The sequence below is a fragment of the Lactuca serriola genome, chromosome 1, assembly GCF_051521515.1.
Source record: "Lactuca serriola cultivar US96UC23 chromosome 1, Lser_US96UC23_V15, whole genome shotgun sequence".
NCBI lineage: Eukaryota > Viridiplantae > Streptophyta > Magnoliopsida > Asterales > Asteraceae > Lactuca > Lactuca serriola.
The window spans coordinates 87,118,407-87,138,621 of NC_136408.1; the positions used below are offsets into that span (position 1 = coordinate 87,118,407).

The window sequence follows — 20,215 nt, forward strand, 5'->3', positions numbered from 1 at the left end:
TAGTCAATGTGACAACCCCAAATTTCTCGGCCAGAAAAGACTGATTTAATTTATGCTTTTTAAAATAAAATCAGAAAAATCTTTTTAAAAGATGTTGTGGAATTGGTCCCCAAAATAATACATGATAAAAGTTTATCAAAATCATTCCTTAAGAAATGTATAGTTTCATTTCATATAAAAACCTCGGGATGTCATGTTCCAATACAGATCAAAAGCATAAACAAGACATTATAAGCCTTTCAACAGTTATTTACAACTACTGGCCTATAATAAAAAATCTCTCATCATCTTCCGACTATGCTCGGGGTCCACTACCTGTAATCATAAAAACTGAGTGAGTCAGGCTTGGGAGCCTGGTGAGCATATAGGGTTTTCAACCCACAATAATAATATACTTATTAAGTTCCCCAATCAACAATAACCCTGATTACCCATTCCCGTTGTCCTCACTTTACGTCCCTAAACACCTATCACAAGGGACCTAGCCTAAGGATTATCATCGGGATGTACACTACTCCTAAGGGATTTCCTCAGCCATACATGTCCTAAAGGCAACCATGAGGGGGATGAAGTACACCAATGAACATTTAAGTCATCAACACCTACAAGTTGCGAACCTGCTAGTGTTTCACTGGACTGTCTAGAAAGGTCTGTGGTCGTCATCTATTCTCCGCTAGATGACTACAAAAACAACAACAACAACAACAACATCGGGGCCTCTCACCATTTTAACACACATCAACTATTTCATCTACCCATGTTCTACCCAACATATTTTGTAGATAAAATACATATACAATTTAAAACTTGTATAAAACATTTATTCAACAATCACCTCAAATAAACACTTAATATAATTACACAGTGCACGTATGTTATAGAAAATACTTCATATATAGGTGTAAGATGAAAGTGACTACACACTCACATGTTTTGATGAAAATCGGGTAGCAATTCGTTTCCTAAAACGATCGTATCTAATAAAACCGGGAGTTTTATTGAGAAACTGGGCTCTGCAAAAGTCGGGCTTCGAAACCGAAAAGATAAATTTTCCGGGCTTCACGGGCTCTTCGTGGCGTATTCCAGGGCTTATAATTGATACCGGGGCTTCGGGGGATGATAATATGAAAGAAATATGGAGAAAGGGGCTAAAAATGACAAGTTTTCAAAATACCCCCGGGAGGTCTCGCACCCCCCTATTTATAGGGGCGAGGCTTCTGATCCAACAGCTAGAAAGAGGACACGCGTCGCAGATCCGAAGGCTCGCAGGGAGGGCTCGCACGTGGGCTGCGCATGGCTCGCACCTGTGAGGGGCTCGTTGTCGCCTCTTGATTGGACCACGGTCTAGTCTGAGGCTTCGGACGTGGCTCCTTCTGCGAGGCTCGGACACGAGGAATGGAACACGCGTCGGACCTCTAGTGGACCACTTCGGATAAGACCACGTGCTCGGATGACTCAGCAGGACACGTGACGCGTTTTGAGCGAGGGTGACGTGGCAGCTCGTGACTATGCGAATTTTCTTGATTTTCGCGCCAAAACTTCTAAAATCCATAACTTTTGCATACGAGCTCCGTTTTTGACGTTCTTTATATGCACGCGTAACTAAATTTATGCTCCACAACTTTCGTTTAGATTTCGTTGGCTAATTTTGATTTAATTTTTTTTATTATTATTTTTAACAGACCGGGACAGGAACTCCGTTAAAAATTCATAACTTCTTCATTCGACGTCCGTTTTCGTCAGACTTTTTACCGTTGTGCTACTAATCACGAGACCTTCAATTCTCGTTTCGGTTGTGTCGGCTAAAAATCACTCGATCTAAAATTCGAGTTTTTAGCTGTCTACTGCTAGGCTGAAACTTCGAAAAATCATAACTTCCTCATACGAAGTCAGATTTGGGCTTTATTTTTATCGAACTTCTCGGTTTAACGAATACTACGACTTTCATTTAGATCACTAAGGCTAAAAAATAGTTTATCAAAAACTCACTCTTTATGCATCTTTTTACCCATTTTGTGCGGCGTCAGCGCCACATCATTTTCTTCTAAATCTTTCACTCTTTCTTTCAAACCATGTTATACCTATCTTTCATTTTTAAAGTGCAATATACAAGTGCATGTATCACAAGGCACAAGGGGGAAGAGTGGAACACATGAGACACGAGAGAGACAACTTTCTCACCAACAAGAGAAAGAAAGAAAGAAAACGTTAGGCATAGTTTTCAAGGGCAACGTTGAGGCCATCGCAGTGTTTCCGGTGGGCACAAAGACCATGTCGGTCCGCTCAGCAGGGAAAGACAAGTATAACACCCAACTTTATGATATGAGGTGAAAACATGGTTAGATGGTTATTTATGAGAGTCCATCATTTTAGTGAATAAGAATACATCTATCTAAAAATTAGTTCTACAAATAGAAAATAACAGAAAATTTAAATTCATCATCCGTGGTGAATCATGCAACAGTTCTAAAAATGAAAATGAAAAAAATTCTTGATGATAGAAAAGACACCACCTTTTTTTTCCAACAATGCAGCCAATGCTATTTCCGAATTACGTACTCCAGATTACCAAAATCCTATTTCCCATTTCATGAATCTCGTTTCTCTTGTTTTTGTCCACTTCTTCTAACCCTTTTATACAAGCAAATGACGATCGACTGCGAGATGATCCATGGTACACATACAGGGAGGCGACAAGAACTATAGGGATTCGAGCTCCAATGGCGCAGAGGAGGAAAATCGAGGTTTCCAATACCAATTTCGATGGAAATAAACCCGAAGTTAATGTCAGTTTTCAAAATGCTGCCAATGAAGTTACTAAACTCTATCATCAAGCTATGAATTCCCAACATGTTGCTTTTGATGCTGGTCGAAGACATTCACTTGTGAGAATCGCTAAACCCTAATTTCAACTTCCGATGTTTTATGCTTAGATTGATGCAATTGCTATTGTCTACTTCAAATTCGTGGGATCTGATATGGTTTATTCGTCTAATTTGGGGATAATTCGGCTGGCATATTTTGATTTTGATATGCTATTTTTCATTAGATGAACTGATTCTAGAACTTTTCCAGAGTTCATCGATTGCAGTATACCCATCAGCTTCTTGGAAATTTAGTTCATGTTTGACTATTTGAATCAAACTTAGTAACTTTCCAAACTCCCATGTCATCAAACTCTTTACAATTTTAGCATAATTTCTTTCAAGTTGATCCATTTCTTTCTTGATCCTTTTGTGTGACTGTCGATCTTTATCTTGAAGACTTGAAATTCTAAATCCCAGTTTTCTTTTGCTCAATAACATCAAGATTTGTTACAGAATCATGAAATTTAAGGTCCATGAAATAAAATCAAAGATTCTGTGTGATGTTGCAGGAGAAAGCATTCGAATGGCTTTCATCTAAAGCACATGATGGAAAATCGGTTACTTCATCAGAATTTATGGCCTATTTGCAGGTTATTGTTTAGTGTTGGATCATTTATTGTATTTATTGTAAGTTGATTTTTTTTTTTTAAACTCTTATGCAGCATATGAGCTCAATGATTCATCGGCAAATAGTCATCAAGAACTTAGTGAAAATATGCCTTGTTCTCAAGATCAGGATATGAAAGAAGAACATCCTCATATGTAGCTTCACAAATCTTTGTTTTTCTTTTTTCGTCTTTTTAGGGAACTTTCAGATGCGCAATATTATGGTTGTATGTTGAATGTCAAAGAAAAGAGTGATGGTATTATTGTAATTTCATATGTAGGAATTTTACATATTAACTATTTTGAGGTATTTCATGTGTATGAATTTTACATATTACTATTTGGAGATATTTTACATTAACATTTTGATAAAATGGTAGCTACCATATTTTTTTCTTGGTCCCTGTAGTTTTCAATTAGCCAGAATTTGTTATGTGAGAAAAATTATAGACAAAACTGCAAAAGTGGTCCATGTGGTATTCCTTTTTTTTTCTGAGGTTCGGTTCGGACCTCGACTTTTTTGGCATCGTGGTCTTTTTTTTCTGAGGTTCGGTTCCACCTCAAATGGTCCCTGTGGTATGTCAAAACTCGCAAGTTTGGACAAAAAAGGTTTGGAGCACTAATGGTAAAAAATTTTCATTTTCTTGCGAGTTTGGTTTGAACTTTTTTGTAAAAGACAATTTTGTCCTTGATGTTTGATTTTTCAATTTTTATTTATTTTGTTTAAATACTCTTATAGTTAAAAGAAAATTAAAAACAAAAATAAATTTATCTCTCTCTCTCTCTCTCTCTCTCTCTCTCCTACAATTAAAAAAATAAAACTAAAATACCCCTTTCCTTCTTCCCCGTCTCTCTTCTTTTCTTACAACAAAACATAAACAATTTTTAGATGCCTCTCACCGGAAGCCGACGCATTGCCGGAGTCGCCACCCTCATCAGAGCCTCTCGCCGGAGTTGCCACCCTCACCATACCCTTTATGTCTCGCAGAAAAAAACTAACTGATGTTTTCATCGGAAAAGGAGAAAGGGTTTCGGAGGGCGGCTCTCTCTCTCTCTCTCTCTCTCTCTCTCTCTTCTATGTCGTCGGAAGTAGGCTCGTAATCAGACCTCCGTCGGAAACCACTAGACCTCAACCCACCATAAGCGGACCTGTAATCTGTCAGAGACGATCTGTATCTCTCTCATCATCGGCGAAACCCTTAGTAAAACTATAGCCTCCAGCGCCGCCAAACGGAGCGGCTCTACAAACCCTAGTAGAGACGACGACTTGTGATCTCTAGAACCCTAATCGACAAACACCACCATTTCAGGTCTGGTTTCAAACATCTCTGACCGCCCTCCTAACGTCGAATATGTAAAAGAGATGGAAAGAGTGGTGACGTTCCACCTCGGATTTATGTGTGTGAGAGAAGAAGAAGAAGAAGAAGAAGAAAGATCACGTTTCAGATCTAACGAGTTTAGAGTTTAAGATGTGACAAGTTAGATTGCGTTCTGCCTTAGATATTTGAATCGAATTTTAGGTTTTATGTGTGTGTGTGTATGTTTAGTCTATGTTTGTGTCTGTCTGTGCTCAATTTTTGAAAAAATCGAGTCAGGTGGCGTTCAACCTCAGATCTTTGAATATGATTTGATTTTGTGTGTGTGTTCATCAGATCTAATTTTGAATATGGTTTTTGTTTATATGATGATTTTTTGGTGGAGATTAAGTGGAAAGTTTAGATAAAGATGGATGTGGCAGACAGTGTTGGTAACAGACTGTGGTGGTGGAGACGGTGGTGGTGAAGATGTTCTTGAGTGTTCTTGAATCTATGAATATGTTCATGGTTATATTTTACATGCATAAATGGACAAATCAAAAAATTCGGTCAAGAGACCATATCCCAATCTGATACCACACTTGAAAACTTGTGTGAATTGAAAACATATGGGCATTTTTATAATTTAACCAATATACTTTAGTTTTGGCCATGAAAACTATGGATCAAACGAGCCAAGCTAATCGTGAGCTACTCCGGATCGGCTCATTGAAAGCTCGACTCGAAACTGATTTTAAACGAGTCCAAACCGAACTCAAGCTTAATATTAAGCTCATTTATTAAACGAGATCGAGCTCGTCTTTGTCACTAAGCTTGATTAGGCTTGCGAGCTTAAACTAGCTTATAATATAATATAATTTATTATTATTTTTATATACTAGAAATTTAGGGTATTAGTAAAACGAGCTCGAATTAAGCTTAAACTTATTTAGGCACGTTAGTAAAAAACGAAACGAGCTTAAGCTCTGGCCAAGCTTGTATAAGTCTATACGAGCTCGAGCCAAGCTGAGTACAATAAAGCTCGAATTGAGCCGAGCTCGAGCTCGAGCCTCATATAACTTAAACAAGCTTGAGTTGAGTCTGGCGAGGATAGGGCTCTGATCGGCTCATTTGCACCCATAATGCTCTGCTCGGCTCATTTACACCCCTAATGATGTTTTGCAAGCTATTTCTATCCTATCAACCCCATCGTCCTTGGATTCCGTGGAGAAGAAAAACAAAGGCAGTGGTTAATCGGAAACCTGGTGTTGCTCTTTTTCTTGATTGAAAAAGATTTAATATGTAGGTCGATGATCGAGGATGAGGTTGAGTTGTGTCGGCAACTCGTTATGATTGAGACACTGTCTTAATCTTTGCCTAGGCTGATACTTTGTAAATCCATTTAAAAGGGGTGGTGAAGGAGGCAAGACCCATTTATATTAATTTTATTTGAAAAAGGCGTAAAAGGTGGGTCGATGATCAGGGAGAAGGTTGAGTTGTGTCGGCGACTCGTTATAGTTGAGACATTGTCGTAATCTTGCCTAGGCTGAGTACTAATTTGTAAATCCATTTAAAAGGGATGTGGAAGGAGGTAGGACCCATTTATATTACTTTTATTTGAAAATTTAAAACAATAAAAGGAAAAGCTAAAAAAGAAATTATAAAACAATCTTTTTCATTAGTTAGAGACTAAAATTTTAATAAAATAATACCGTAGGAACTGACTGAGTGAAAACAATAAGAAGAAACGTGAAAATTAAACCAAACCATATAAATGATTCGTGTAATGTATTGAAAAATTGAAATAAACTTTTATATGTAACGTAACATTAAAACATTGAGAGATAGATCTAAACATCCTTACTTGTTTGTTGCAAAGTTTGAAACCACTTAAGACATTGGGAGATAGAACTAAAGATCCTTATTTGTTTGGAAGGGGACATGTTATGGTTAAGAGAGATTTTGACATGTTTTTTTATTAAAAAATGGAAGACTAGAGATTAGAGTTGAACATAAAGTCGGGTCTTCGATCCTACCCAATTTAACTAGGCTTGTAACATTAAAATTGAAACTAATCGTTGCATGTGTGTTCTATGCGATTTTCTATAGACCTAATACTAGGGCTTTCAATGAGCTACACACAATATTTTTACGATCTTACCCTAGCTGGATCCGCTCGAGCTTACGGGTCATGCTATGATTATAGTTTTAACATGATTATAAAAAGTGAGTATACCATTTTGTTGCATTTAATTTCATCATTTTGTTGCATTTAATTTAATAGTAGGTTAATTAATAATGATGAGTCTTTGGTAAAATAAATATTTATTTTTAGAAGTACACTATATTTTGGGACAAACCAAAAAAGTAACATGGACTATTAATATGGAACCAAAGAGTATGAAACTAGTCGAAAATGTTAAACCGCTCTTAATCGTATTTTTTTTAAATAGCAAGCATATGAGTTAAACTTAAGAAAAAAGAATAGAAAAGTCCGACCCATGCAAAACCATGGGCTTTAATGGGCCAGTTTGCAAAAAAAAAAAAAACATAAAAAAAAAAGAACAAAAAAACAAAAAACAGATCGGGCTTTGAATAGGCGGCATTGGCCTGGGGTAACCACATTTGGGCTTTATGATTCGGGCAGGGTTGCCGGTGTAGTCCACTAGCATTTAAAATAATCAATTTTTCAAAACATTATAACATATAGATAAAGACATAAAATTGTTATTTTCATCGAATAATCCAAAATCATAAACTAACAACGTGAACGATTTCAACTATTATTCAACAATAAATTACCTCTTAACTTCATTATTCTACAAAAATCACAACTAAAAGAAGAAGACCCCAAATATGTGCTCTAACAAGCACATCGGCTCACACAACTAAAGCCGAATTATCCATAACTTTGCACAAAAAAACAACTCGACAATTACTTCCAATCGAACGAACAAACAAACAAACGAGCGGCTTACTCCTGCCTAGTCTTCTTAGTCTTTAGCACAACCACAAGACTTTACAAGTCACCTCAGCCACTAACAGCCGACACAACTTTTAAAAATCATTATTCTTAAACTTATCAAATTTAAATGCAAACTCAGAGAGTCCTCCTCCACGTGGATTCCTCCGACAAAACCTTCATTACGGGTTAGACCTTAAACTACACGAACTCCTCCAAAAACAAACCATCGTCTTTATATCACTAAAAATAAAATCCTGATCACCTGCAAAAAAACTGAACAATATTCAGTGATAAATAATTGTAAACGGGCCCCACACTGAAAAAATAATGTTAAATAATTGTAAATTTGTATTAAAGACTTGTTGGCGTTACCATTGAATATCGATTGCTTATTTTTTGAGACCATTACTTGACAAAACCTTTTTTCCGTATGGGCTTGTGCGTAGCGCAGGAACATGGGGTTTTATTGCCTCGATTAATGCCTCACGTAGAGCTCCCTGGACACAAAACAAGTAAGTATATACAATATACATGTATACGTGTTTTGTTTATTATAGTATCCTTTTTTTATTTATTCTTAATACAACATTATAGTTTGAACGCCATTTATAGCCATATATACCAAATACAAACTATTTTCTTTACTATAATTGGATGGCTATTTCGAAAGACAATGTTCTTATAAGAAAAGAACGGAAGTACAATATTATATCTTGATATATTTTTCAAAATACACTGATTTGATAGAAAACAAATTGGAAATACTAGAAGGAAATGAAAGTAGAATTATATAACAAACAAATAAATAAATAGAAGTACATTGCGACGACATTATACTTACATTTCTTTGTTCATCAATTCTTTTTATTATAGTATTGTACTTTGAAAAGTATATCAACTTGTGATAATCCATAAAACGATTTTTACTTTTATAATTGGATAGTGTTTTCAATATAGAATGTCCAAAATAAATAAATAATTTTACAATGTCAAAATTAGGTAGCTTTTTTAAAGTATTGTCTTGATAATAAATAAATTTGAAAGCACAAAGTTGTTATAAAAGAAAAAATAAATACGAAATGTCATAATAAATAAATGGAACTACGTGTTTATTTTTTTTTATTCGCCCTTTGCAAGAATACGGAAGCTTGAACAAAAAACGTCACTCAAAATGATGTTTTGTCTCATTATTGGAAACAATAATGCATTTTTGAGATATATTTTCCCCCCAAAAATATTGGTTACTTGGTTAGTTTACATGGGAGAAATCAAATAAGCTTGAAAAATCTATATATAGTATATACACATACCTTTGAAGAACGAAGCGCTGCCTGGATAACATAGTTTCCGTACGGATCCTGCATGATTTGATCTAAACGAGGATTACCCATCAACTCATTAACAATACAAATACGCCGCTCTTCTCTTGCATATTTTAAGCATTTTTCCACCACATTACTACTGTATTTCTGCATCGCTAAATCACCATAGTTACCCTCAAGTTGATCAAGAATGGCCGATGTCGCCCATGGAACTTGAAGCTCAAAAACATATTGTACAACATAATTCCTGCAACGTACAACTCAATTCAGCACAGAATCAGTAACAACAGAGAGTGATCGATCATTAGGGTTAGGGTTCATGATACATACCCGTATGGATCTTGTGAAAGGATTAGAGCATTCGAAGTAATCTCACGAACAAGACGCCGTCTTGGTTCACCATCTGAATGACTTAAGCACTTCTGAAGCACACAACACCCATGTCGATCTGTCGCTAGCTCTATGCATTTCATAGTCGCAGCTTCAAAAAGAAACTGTAAAAAAGATATACACGAGTGTTGTTAATTCTATATATATGTTCGGGATTAATTTTATATAACTTATAATATATCAAGATTCAAAATTTATGTTATAACCTCGTTGAATTCGGGTTTTAAATACTGCAAGAATCGTTGAGCAACATGATTGCCATTCATGTTCTTCATCAACCCAATAATCCCGGGCTTCAAAGCGGAAACCACCATGGAACACTGCTCACGAGTTTTAAGAGTTTCAACCACCTTCTGAACAGCTCGAGTCCTATAAACAACAAAATCGATCATCATTCACTACAATAATCATAATTACGAAAGTTCTAAACAAATCCAAAAGAAAAGAAGACAAACCCATGCATATCACATGAAATCCTAACAAGATCTCCAGGCTTTCGAGTAATAACCCTAAGAATCTGCATATGTTGATGCTTGTCACAAACTTCTAGAAGCTTCTGAACAAGATAGTTTCCAAAAGGGTCAGTCATAAGCTCGACAACATGCACTATAACTTCTCGAAAAATGTTCTCAAGATCTTCCCTTGTCCCCTCGGAGAATTTCTTCTGTAAGGAACGACACCCTTGTTGATCTTTCGCCATGCAATATATTCTCTCACCAAAATCGTCAGATTTCACGATATTTGAAACCGGATCTTCACGTTCAAAGCTTCCAAACTTTAGCGACCCGAGTGGGTTCAACCCACGTGACCTCGTGAGTATCTTTTCGGGTCCCTTTTGGTTAGCATGGGTCATGAACCGGTTCAACGAAGGTGTAGGTTGGTGCATTGACCGAGGTTGACTCTCTAGATTCTTACAGAATTGGTGCATGTTCATCGGATGATAATTATATTCGTTTTCGAGGTTTCTCCATGTTAGATTGGACTGGGGATTGAAAAACAATTGTTGTTGATTTGGGATCATGGGAATTGCTACGAGTTGTTGACCATTAAAGTCAACGCCATTGAAGGGTGTTGAAGAAGGAGGTGGTGGTGAGAGCATGATTGGCCTATCTTTGATGCTTAGATCTTGAAAAACAGATGCGAATGATTGATCGTTTAAGCATTCTCCTTCGATGAATTGAACCCTTCTCACGTTTAACTTTTTGTCATTCAAAGTATCAAGAAATGTACCATTTTCAGGATTTGTGTAGAGATTTTTGGAGCTTTTGGAAGAATTAAAGACTCCAAATTCTTCGGTGTTTGGGGTGACAGTAGCTCGAGGTATCTCACCAAGAAGCTTATCGAATTCGTCAAACTCCAATTCGTGAACTCTTTCCGGCATTTTACAAGATAAATAAATAGTCCTTCGAGATCTAGTAAACAATAAAGATGGTAATCAGATAACATTTTATAGATTTCAAGAACGATATATATGGTTTGTATGATAAGATTTAGTATAATACGTTTTTTAAGACTTTATAAGAAGAGGAGGTAGTTAATGATGGATGATAACAACAATAATAATTCAAAATGTTAACATTTAAAAGGCAAAAGCAATCAATGTGATATGACATAAAGTTCCCTTTGGGTTAAGAGAAGGGGTTTGTTGGTATGGGGGACCTACAGCTAGTACCTTAAAAGGGTCGTGCTATGACCTTAAAGAAAATGGGACTTGAAAAACTTAATTTCTTTGTCATCCAACCAAATAAACCTTAAACAATAAACATTTTAGTGTATGCAAAACCATAGTATAATCTTCCAAATCTTTTATAAACAATCTTAAGCTCATGATTCTAACATAGATGTATCATTTTCATTCTCCATTTTATGACTTACATCAAGTAAAATGACACATCATGATTTCATATATGTCAATCATCAAAAGAACGAAATGATTGTATAAATAATCAATCATTTCATTTGGTGATTGATATTCATGAATGTTAAGAGTGTAAGCATGTATTAACAGTGTACTTGTACTATTGTTCCTTTGGAGTCTCTACTTGCTAGATTTTAATAAAAATATTTAGAGGTACAAAAAAATAAACATGAAATAATAGTAAAATGGGACCTACAAAACGAAATAAAGCATTAAATGACACTCACAAAACGAAAATACCAAACAAGATTTGACCTAATTCTTCACATAATAACATGCTTACGATGATACACTTCAGTGAAAAAATCCAAAATAAGGAAGGAATGAATAAATAAAGCACATTGTCAAATTCACACAATAGAAAACAATTCAGATTGTATACAGGATCAACATCACAGATGGATCATTTCATCAGATGCATGAAAACCCAGAAAACCATAATCATAAAACACCGTCATAACCAACAAAAGATCAATCTTTATAAAGAAATTTCAATCATTTACAAGAAAGTTCATCAGAACATCCAAAACCCAGAACAGAAAACACAAATCTTTGATGAAATTGAGATTTGATTTCACGAAAAGAACACGTACCAGTGATGATCGACTGAGATCAAAAGGGGGAAAACAAAATGGGTCGTGAAATCTTGAAATTGTGGTGGTGAAATCGTGAAATGGGGATGGGAGTGTGGTGGTGAGATCAGGAGTAGAGGCGGCGTAATGATGGAGTAATATTCATAGGTGGTAGGAGTGTAGGAGTGAAGAGCAATGGGGGCCATGAAAAATAGCATTGCATATGATATGATGGGGTGATGGGTGAGGGGTTGTACGTAACATTTCACAAAAACAGAGCAAATGCAATTATACATGTCTACCCATCCCATGCACCCCTCTCACTTTTCCCTTTTTTTTTAACCTTGTTTAATTTGATTATAATTTTAAGAAATTAGTAAAATTATCAATACATTGTCATATGTTTTGTTCTATATGTATCTCAATTAGAGGTCCCACATGGTTGGATCTAGTTAAATAACAAGTCAAGAAAATAATATTTTTACCTTTTTAGGCTAATCGTTGTTAATTGTTTATAGATAAAATTATGCCGATTGGTTTGTTAACATTTCATAACATAAAGTCATGTTTTGTAATAAATATGGTCCAACAAAAATCTTTTTTAAGGTTTTACATCACGAGTGTTATCAAATTTATATCAACTAATCAATCATAGCAAATAAATAAAAATTTAGACAAAGATCATTACAAGAGTCTATAAAAATTACATTCCAACTATCTTCCATGATGTTTCTGGCATGTTAACAATCATCTTCTAATTCTTTAAGTACAACCTCAGACATAATATAAAATACGATTACTTCATCGTCTTGTAAGCTATATAAGTTTAGACATAAAAATATTTTCAATAGCTTTGCAAAACTATTTTCTTTACTTTTCAAAATCTTACACATAATTCTTTACCGATAATTCCAAAGGTTTTTTTATTCTTTGCTATCTTTTTAAATGCTTTTTCAAGCATTTTACTATACTTCTAAAAGCTTTTATGAGCTATCACTACAAGAAAATTTCGATTTAACTACGGAAAAATTCCGTAGCCAAATGATGTAATTCCGTAGCTAAACCTAAATAACTACGGAAATTGCTACAGAATTTGCCAATTAGATTCCATAATAAGATTTCTTGTAGCAAAATGTTTAACTACGAAATTATAGTTCCGTAGCAATTTTGCTATGGCTGTTGCTACGACGTCTATCCGTAGCATTTCAACTACAACACACTTCCAACACAATTTCTTAACAATGAATTTTGTAGCAAATTCCGTATCTATTTTGTTATGTAGCAAATTCCGTAGTCATTTGGTCCATAGCAAATTTTGTAGCTAATTGTTCCGTAGCAAATTCTGTAGTCATTTGGTCCGTAGCAAATTCCGTAGCCATTTGGTCCGTAGCAAATTCCGTAGCCATTTGGTCCATAGCAAGTTCCGTAGCCATTTGGTCCATAACAAATTCCGTAACTAATTGTTCCGTAGCAAATTCCGTAGTCATTCGTTCCGTAACAAATTCTGTAGTCATTCATTCCGTAGCAAATTTCGTAACAACGTTTTTTGTAGTCAATTCCATAACAATCGTTCCATACCATTTTTTCTATAAAATTCGGTTATTTAATTTGACTTATTATATCAATTTACAAAAATACATTTAATATAAAACCAAAAATAACAAAATATTTCTATAGAAACTAAAAGAAATATCCAATACATCAAAAGATACATATTGCAACATTAAAAGTCGCTACAAATTTAACGTAAAACACTATTCGATACATCATATTCTATCATTGATTAATAAAAGTTTTGACCTGTTCACTCAACGTGTTAATGACATTTATTGCTTGTGCAAGTTGTTGTTCAAACTTTGCTTGAACATCCACATTTTTCTGCTGAAACTCTACATTATTTTTCTGAGCATCTTCATATTTTTGCTGAACATCCTCATATTTTCGTTGAATATCTCATATTGTCCACTTTGCGTCTCAACTAACTTCTTCAAATTCTCAAACTCGACTTTTTCTCGACATTATTATCCTCGTATTGTTCTCAATGCATTTCAGAAGATCCTTTACTATCGAACAATCCAAGATAGATATATCTGCAAACCAAAAACGTGTGACAATCAATAACGTCACCCCTCAACAATATTTTTAGTTAATATAAGATAAGAGTTTTTTTTATATACTTTTTCGAAAAAATAACAAATCTTAACTTTTTTCAAAATTTAAACAACAAAAAATTAATTCTATCAAATAATCATTAATTTCACAGATCCAACTCACTAAATGACAAAACTCATTTTTTCCCAAGAAATTGGCCCATTCGAGCTTCCCAACGACCATATTTGTGTAGGGTAACACCTCTATACTTTGAGCTTCCTCTTGAGAATCCAGTGCTTTGACGACGAAGTATATGCACAAACTCTTCCTTGGTCAAGTTTTTTTTTATCTGTGTAACATAAGATATACATAAATTAACAGAATATTCATTGGGATTTTCAACTAATTATAAGAAACAATTTTTATATTATACATCAAATTTAGTTAAATTAACCTGATTCAAGTCATCCTCGTAATCACTTATATTGAAATTAATATCAGCATTAACACCACGAAATTTTATAGCAGCCCGATCATATGCCCTGTAGAAAAATATCAGGTTTATAAAATTTAACATGATTAAATGATGAAACTAATGTCAGAAAACTGAAAAAGTGCAGAAGATATTTACCTAGCAGCAGCATATGCAGTATCAAATCCACCTACAAAAATAATAAAGAATATATATATATATATATATATATATATATATATATATATATATTCTTTATTATTTTTGTAGGTGGATTTGATACTGCATATGCTGCTGCTAGGTAAATATCTTCTGCACTTTTTCAATTTAAATAAATATAATTAAACATATTCATATACATATTGAAATAGAATGGGATTTCAATGCTACGTATAATTTCTTAAATACCGAGGTAAACTTGTTTTCCACAGTCCTTGCAGAAATCATAGAAATAGAATGAGGTTTTGCCTATTTTCCCACGTCTTGTTCAACTTCCATTGGACAAGTTTCAGACAGCACTGGCCAAGTTTCAATTTTTTGTGGTTCAACATTTAGTACAACTGAAGATGAAGGAGTATAATAATAGAATATAAAATAGTTTTACCTAAAAAATTTGTTGTTGGTATGAGCAGGGTTCAGCTCATATGGGGCCCGCACTGACACCAGTAGAAGTATTGGTGGCAATCCATGACATTAGCCCTGAGAAGGATGGTGTTCCACTAAAAAAGGCATGCTCTGCTCATTCATCATATTTCATATTTTCGTTATATATCAGTTGTCAAAATCCATGAGCCATTTTTCAAACTTTTTGCAGATAATGGATGCTTGTTCAGCTTGTTTTGAGCAACAAACTATTTTTACACAGCAAGCGCTAGCAAAAGCATTGAACCAAATGGTGTCCTAATAATTATCCCAAAATAAGAAGTAAAAAATCACAGGTTTCCTCACAAATTACAGAAATGGACTCTAGTCAGGAACGGTGAATGCAATACAAAAATAGCTACAAGTCCAAGAGACATTGATTTGACGATTAAACATGGTAAAAGATCTCAGAAGACTATAATCAAACAAACTAATCACAAATCCCGAATAGACATACGATATTCCAAGCAGAGGAACTATAATCAAGAGCAATGTCATCGCTAATTAGAAATTGGTTCATGTAAATGCCGATCAAAAATCATATTTTTTTTTCTCAGCAATAAGGCGTGAAACCACTAAATTGGCAAACAATTTGACTCAATCGATTGATTTTCTCAACTACCACATAAAAGTTAAGAACTGTTCAATCAATCTGCATTGCAAGTAGATAATCGATTGCAAAACAAATAAATTTACAACTGGAGAACGCTACTAACAGTTGATTTCTAGGGTTTTTGAATTAGTGATAAGTTAAAAGATACCGACGTTAAGCTCTGTAACTGTCAAATTAAAAACAAAAATTGGATGACAAGTATGAGGTGCGGGTCTGTATGATCGTTGGTTAAATAATGTAAAGCAGTGAATGAAACAGATTGTCATTCGTTCACAATGCATGATTCTTCTTACCATTTGAGCATATAAGAAACTTATGACTTATTTATGTTGAATAATCTAATGGAGATATCAATATCCTTTGAGTCATTGGATGATAGAAAGAGAAAATTGAGCAAAAAGAAGAGAGAAGAATGTTACCTGGTAGGGATGAAGACGATCGAGAAAAATATACAGGTTGACGGAGCAGGAGGCGAACGACAAAGCAAATGAGAGTGCGAGGAGATCCGATCGATAAACCGTTTGGGGAATGAGGAATGCGATCGACGATTGAAAAGTTTGATCCGGATACCTCTGATTTGGGGAAGAAGACTTATTTGGGTCATGTGATCGGACCCATTTGCCCTTAATAAGACTGGTCAAAAAATTTTGGGTACTCCTATATGCACGAAGGATTCGTATATAAAGGTCAAATGACAAGATAAAATTAATTCTACAAACAACAGTCATCGGTTTTAATGTCCAATCGATTAATTTGTCCCTCAACTTGCAAAGATTTTTCAAAATCCACCCTTAATGTTCTATTTAAACTTTACTATTTTTTGTTATATGGTTAAGAAAGTTTTAACATTTTTTATTTGGTGTCGAGCACTTTAAAATTCTCAATCATTGAAAAGAGACAATGTTGAAAATAATAATAATTACCATGTGTTTTATTTTATATATACAAAAAATAAGTTTAGTTAATAAAACAAATTAATAAACAAAACAGTAAAATAAAAACTATAAAGTGGAAAGTGGAAGGTAGATTTTGTTACTTTAATAGAAAATAAAGGGCATTAAATGAAAAGTGATAAAGTATATTAAAAACCAAATATTTTTAAATCATGATACCTTTAATTTGTTGGGGTTGGAGGAAGTAGATTTGTATGGATTTAGTAATTTATTCTTAATAAAACATTGAAACAAATGGTTCAAGTTCATCAAAGGATTCTCATTCTATTTTTTTTACTAAAAAACCAAAATAAAATAAATTAAATTTTTTTTTAGAAAAAGCTGGTACAAGGCAGAGGGTAAATAAATTTTGATTTAAGGGTAATAATTTTCAAAGCCTAAAAATATGGGAATAATATTATTATATGAAAATTAACAAATGTATGTCATCGAAATCTAAAAATTACAGAATATTTATAATGTATAAATTATATTATAATTAAAATTTCAAAACAATTAAAAATAAGATTTTATTTTCGTTGTTGAGTTTTCAAAAATAATTGTGTATTTTAATATATTTTTTTCAATAATCTTATATATTTTGCTACAGAAACCTATTTCGTAACTACTTGACTACGGAATTTTCCGTAACCAAATACTTATGGATTTTGATTTCGTAGCTATTTTGCAAATTCACCTTTTTGTAACAAGTTTCATAATAGATTAGCTACAAAGTTTTATTTTGTAGCAAATTTTCCTAGCAAAATAACTACGGATCTCAATTCCATAGCTAACTAGCTACGTATTTTTATTTCGTAGCCAATTGTGTAGCCAACTAGCTACATACATGGATTTTGTAACAAGTTTCATAGAGAACTAGCTACAACCAAAAAAATTGTAGCATTATTTGTAGTAAACTAGCTACAGATTTTAATTTTGTAGCAACTATTCATGATTTAGCTACGAAATGCAATTCCGTAGTCATTTTCGTAGCAAATTAGTTACAACCAACCATTTTGTAACATATTCCGTAGTAAAATAACTATAAATTTAGATTATGTAACAATTTTACGTAGCTACTTAAGATTTAGCTACATAATGCAATTTCGTAACCATTTATGTAGCAAAATAGCTACGACGAGTCGTTTCGTAGCATATTCCGTAGTAAAATAACAACGGATTTTGATTCCATAGTAACTTTCCGTAGCTATTTATGATTTTTCTTGTAGTGTATATTATGTATTTTCCAAAAGTTTTTACCAAAAATCTTTTCTGTGTTTTTTCAAAAGCTTTTACCAAAATTGTTTTCTGTATTTTCTAAAATGTTTTACAAAAAACCTTTTTGTTACTTTTTAAAAGATTTTACTAAAACTCTTTTCTTTACATTCCAAAAAACTTTTACCAAAACTCTTTAATTTACTTTAAAATCCATGCAAATAATATGTATGCAACATATATGCAATGCATGATCTAGTTCTAGTGCTTTCCTGGGTTGCATATCACCAGAACAATTTGATAGGATAAACTTTTGAGAAGAGGTTATTTATGATTTGTTAATATATTATAAGTTCTAATATATTAACATAAAATCATATTATTTAATTAGTATTGATCAAAAATTAATTTAGTGATCAAAAGAGACTAATTAAATGTAAGGGGGTCGATTTGGTAAATCAATCATTCTTATGGTGTGGGCTTATGGTTATTTAGGATGGGCTAAACCAATATGGTAGTCCATGGATAGTCTATGGGGTTTTAACCCATGAATCCTAAGTAAAATGAAAAGTCATTCACATTAGGGTTTACATGGATGTAACCCTAATCCTAGCCACACTATATAAGAAGCCCCTTAGCATCCAAAATGACACACTATTGATCCTTGGAGTTCCATGAGCCGATTTTGGTTGCAAGAATATTCTCTCAAAAGTCATCATTTGTCCAAAGGTATGTTGTGATTCCATTTGAGGTGCAACACTTGGGTCATGAAGTTCTTAAAGGCCAAATACAACAAGTTCTACAAGCTATATAAAGAGGTAAACTTCTAACTAGTATTTTATGTTGTTTGTGTCAATTGCATGCTAGTTGCAGGCTTAACGCTTTGGAAACAATATTGCATGTATAATTAAAGAAAACATATATCCAAAGCATTTAGGGTTATATGTACGCCATAGGATGTAGTATACTAAAACCCAACAAAAGGACTATACAAACGCTCGAGGACATGCTACGAGCCCTGTATGATAGATTTCAGAGATGCTTGGGATGCTCACATACCCTTGGTTGAGTTTTCCTATAATAACAGCTACCACACTAGCGTAAAGGTTGCACCATTCGAAGCCCTTTATGGTAGAAAATTTTGTACACTGATATGTTGGGCAGAAGTCGGTGATACGCAATTAGCAAAAAAAATAACGGGAGACACTTTGCTAACAGGAACGGAGATCATACAGGAGACTACAAAAAAGAATATGCAGATCAGAGAGCGATTAAAAACCGCTTACAATTGCTAAAAGAAATACGATGACTTCCGAAGAAAACCCTTTGAATTCCAAGTTTGAGACAAGGTCATGATGAAAGTCTCTCCTTGGAAAGGAGTAATAAGATTCAAGAAAATGGGAAAACTCAATCCAAGGTACATAGGACCTTTCGAGATCCTTGCTAGAGTAGGTCCGGTAGCCTACCGACTCGCGTTGCCCAAGAACTCAGCAACATACATAACGTCTTTCATTTATCGAACCTTAAGAAATGCCTCTCCAATGATACGTTAATCGTTCCTCTCAATAATATCTAAATCGATATGAAACTCAATTTTGTCGAAGAACCATTTGAAGTCATGGACCGAGAAGTAAAAAGACTTAAACAGAGTCGCATTCCCATAGTCAAAGTGCGATGGAACTCTAATAGAGGACCAAAGTACATGTGGGAGCACAGAGACCAAATAAATAGCAAGTACCCTCACTTGTTCGAAAGCATCCCTACTACAAGCTAAATTTCGGGACAAAATTTCCTTTAATGGGGGGAGGATGTGATAACCAAAACAAAAGCGTCACCGACCGCCATTAGAAATCAACATAGACAATAAAGTGTAATAGGATAATAATGTAATATTCCGATATATTAATAAATATATTCGATTATGTCCTTACCATACATGATTATTACGACTAATAGGCTCATAAATAATTGTGTGAAAAGTTATATCATCTTATAAGCAGGCTAACACATTCGGAATGTACGCTTCAGCATGATTCCAAAAATATAAACTTCGTAAAAATCCAACCTATCATGGAGGAGATATAGGGGTTGTCTGATAGTTTCTAACTGAATCAGATCTGATTGGGTCACGACCTGACTAGGCCTGAGGTTCTGCCTCTGACTAAAACCATGTTGTTTGATGACGCATCTGACTGGCTGTGCTGATTGCTAAAAATGAAAAATTTACCATTCTTTCTGTTTTGAGCCAAATTATATGTATATGTTTGATAAAATATTTGAATAAAACTGATGAACAGTTAAAATCAATAAAAATG

General features: G+C 34.1%; 3 protein-coding genes across 4 annotated transcripts; 1 reads left to right on the forward strand and 2 right to left on the reverse strand.

The window, feature by feature from the left end:
- Window positions 1-2,574: 2,574 nt before the first annotated feature.
- Window positions 2,575-3,834, forward strand: LOC145069854 (uncharacterized). The gene is made up of 3 exons (XM_079016800.1): window positions 2,575-2,885; window positions 3,377-3,457; window positions 3,530-3,834. Exons 1-3 carry the CDS (start codon window positions 2,721-2,723, stop codon window positions 3,608-3,610), a joined length of 327 nt encoding a protein of 108 aa, XP_078872926.1. The 5' UTR covers window positions 2,575-2,720; the 3' UTR covers window positions 3,611-3,834.
- Window positions 3,835-7,539: 3,705 nt separating this feature from the next.
- PUM12 (pumilio 12) lies at window positions 7,540-12,144 on the reverse strand. Of its 2 annotated transcripts, none has more exons than XM_079016818.1 (7): window positions 11,957-12,144; window positions 9,901-10,857; window positions 9,652-9,814; window positions 9,386-9,549; window positions 9,044-9,302; window positions 8,106-8,230; window positions 7,540-7,995 (listed from the first exon to the last, which is right to left on the reverse strand). In XM_079016818.1, exons 2-6 carry the CDS (start codon window positions 10,824-10,826, stop codon window positions 8,123-8,125), a joined length of 1,620 nt encoding a protein of 539 aa, XP_078872944.1. In that variant the 5' UTR covers window positions 10,827-10,857; window positions 11,957-12,144; the 3' UTR covers window positions 7,540-7,995; window positions 8,106-8,122. The 2 variants fall into 2 exon arrangements, with proteins under 2 accessions (XP_078872944.1, XP_078872937.1); XM_079016811.1 differs by having other exon boundaries at window positions 7,540-8,006.
- Window positions 12,145-14,222: 2,078 nt separating this feature from the next.
- Window positions 14,223-15,660, reverse strand: LOC145058391 (floral homeotic protein APETALA 2-like). Its single transcript, XM_079006308.1, has 5 exons — window positions 15,598-15,660; window positions 15,304-15,398; window positions 14,658-14,810; window positions 14,481-14,568; window positions 14,223-14,375 (listed from the first exon to the last, which is right to left on the reverse strand). Exons 1-5 carry the CDS (start codon window positions 15,658-15,660, stop codon window positions 14,223-14,225), a joined length of 552 nt encoding a protein of 183 aa, XP_078862434.1.
- Between the last annotated feature and the right edge of the window lie 4,555 nt (window positions 15,661-20,215).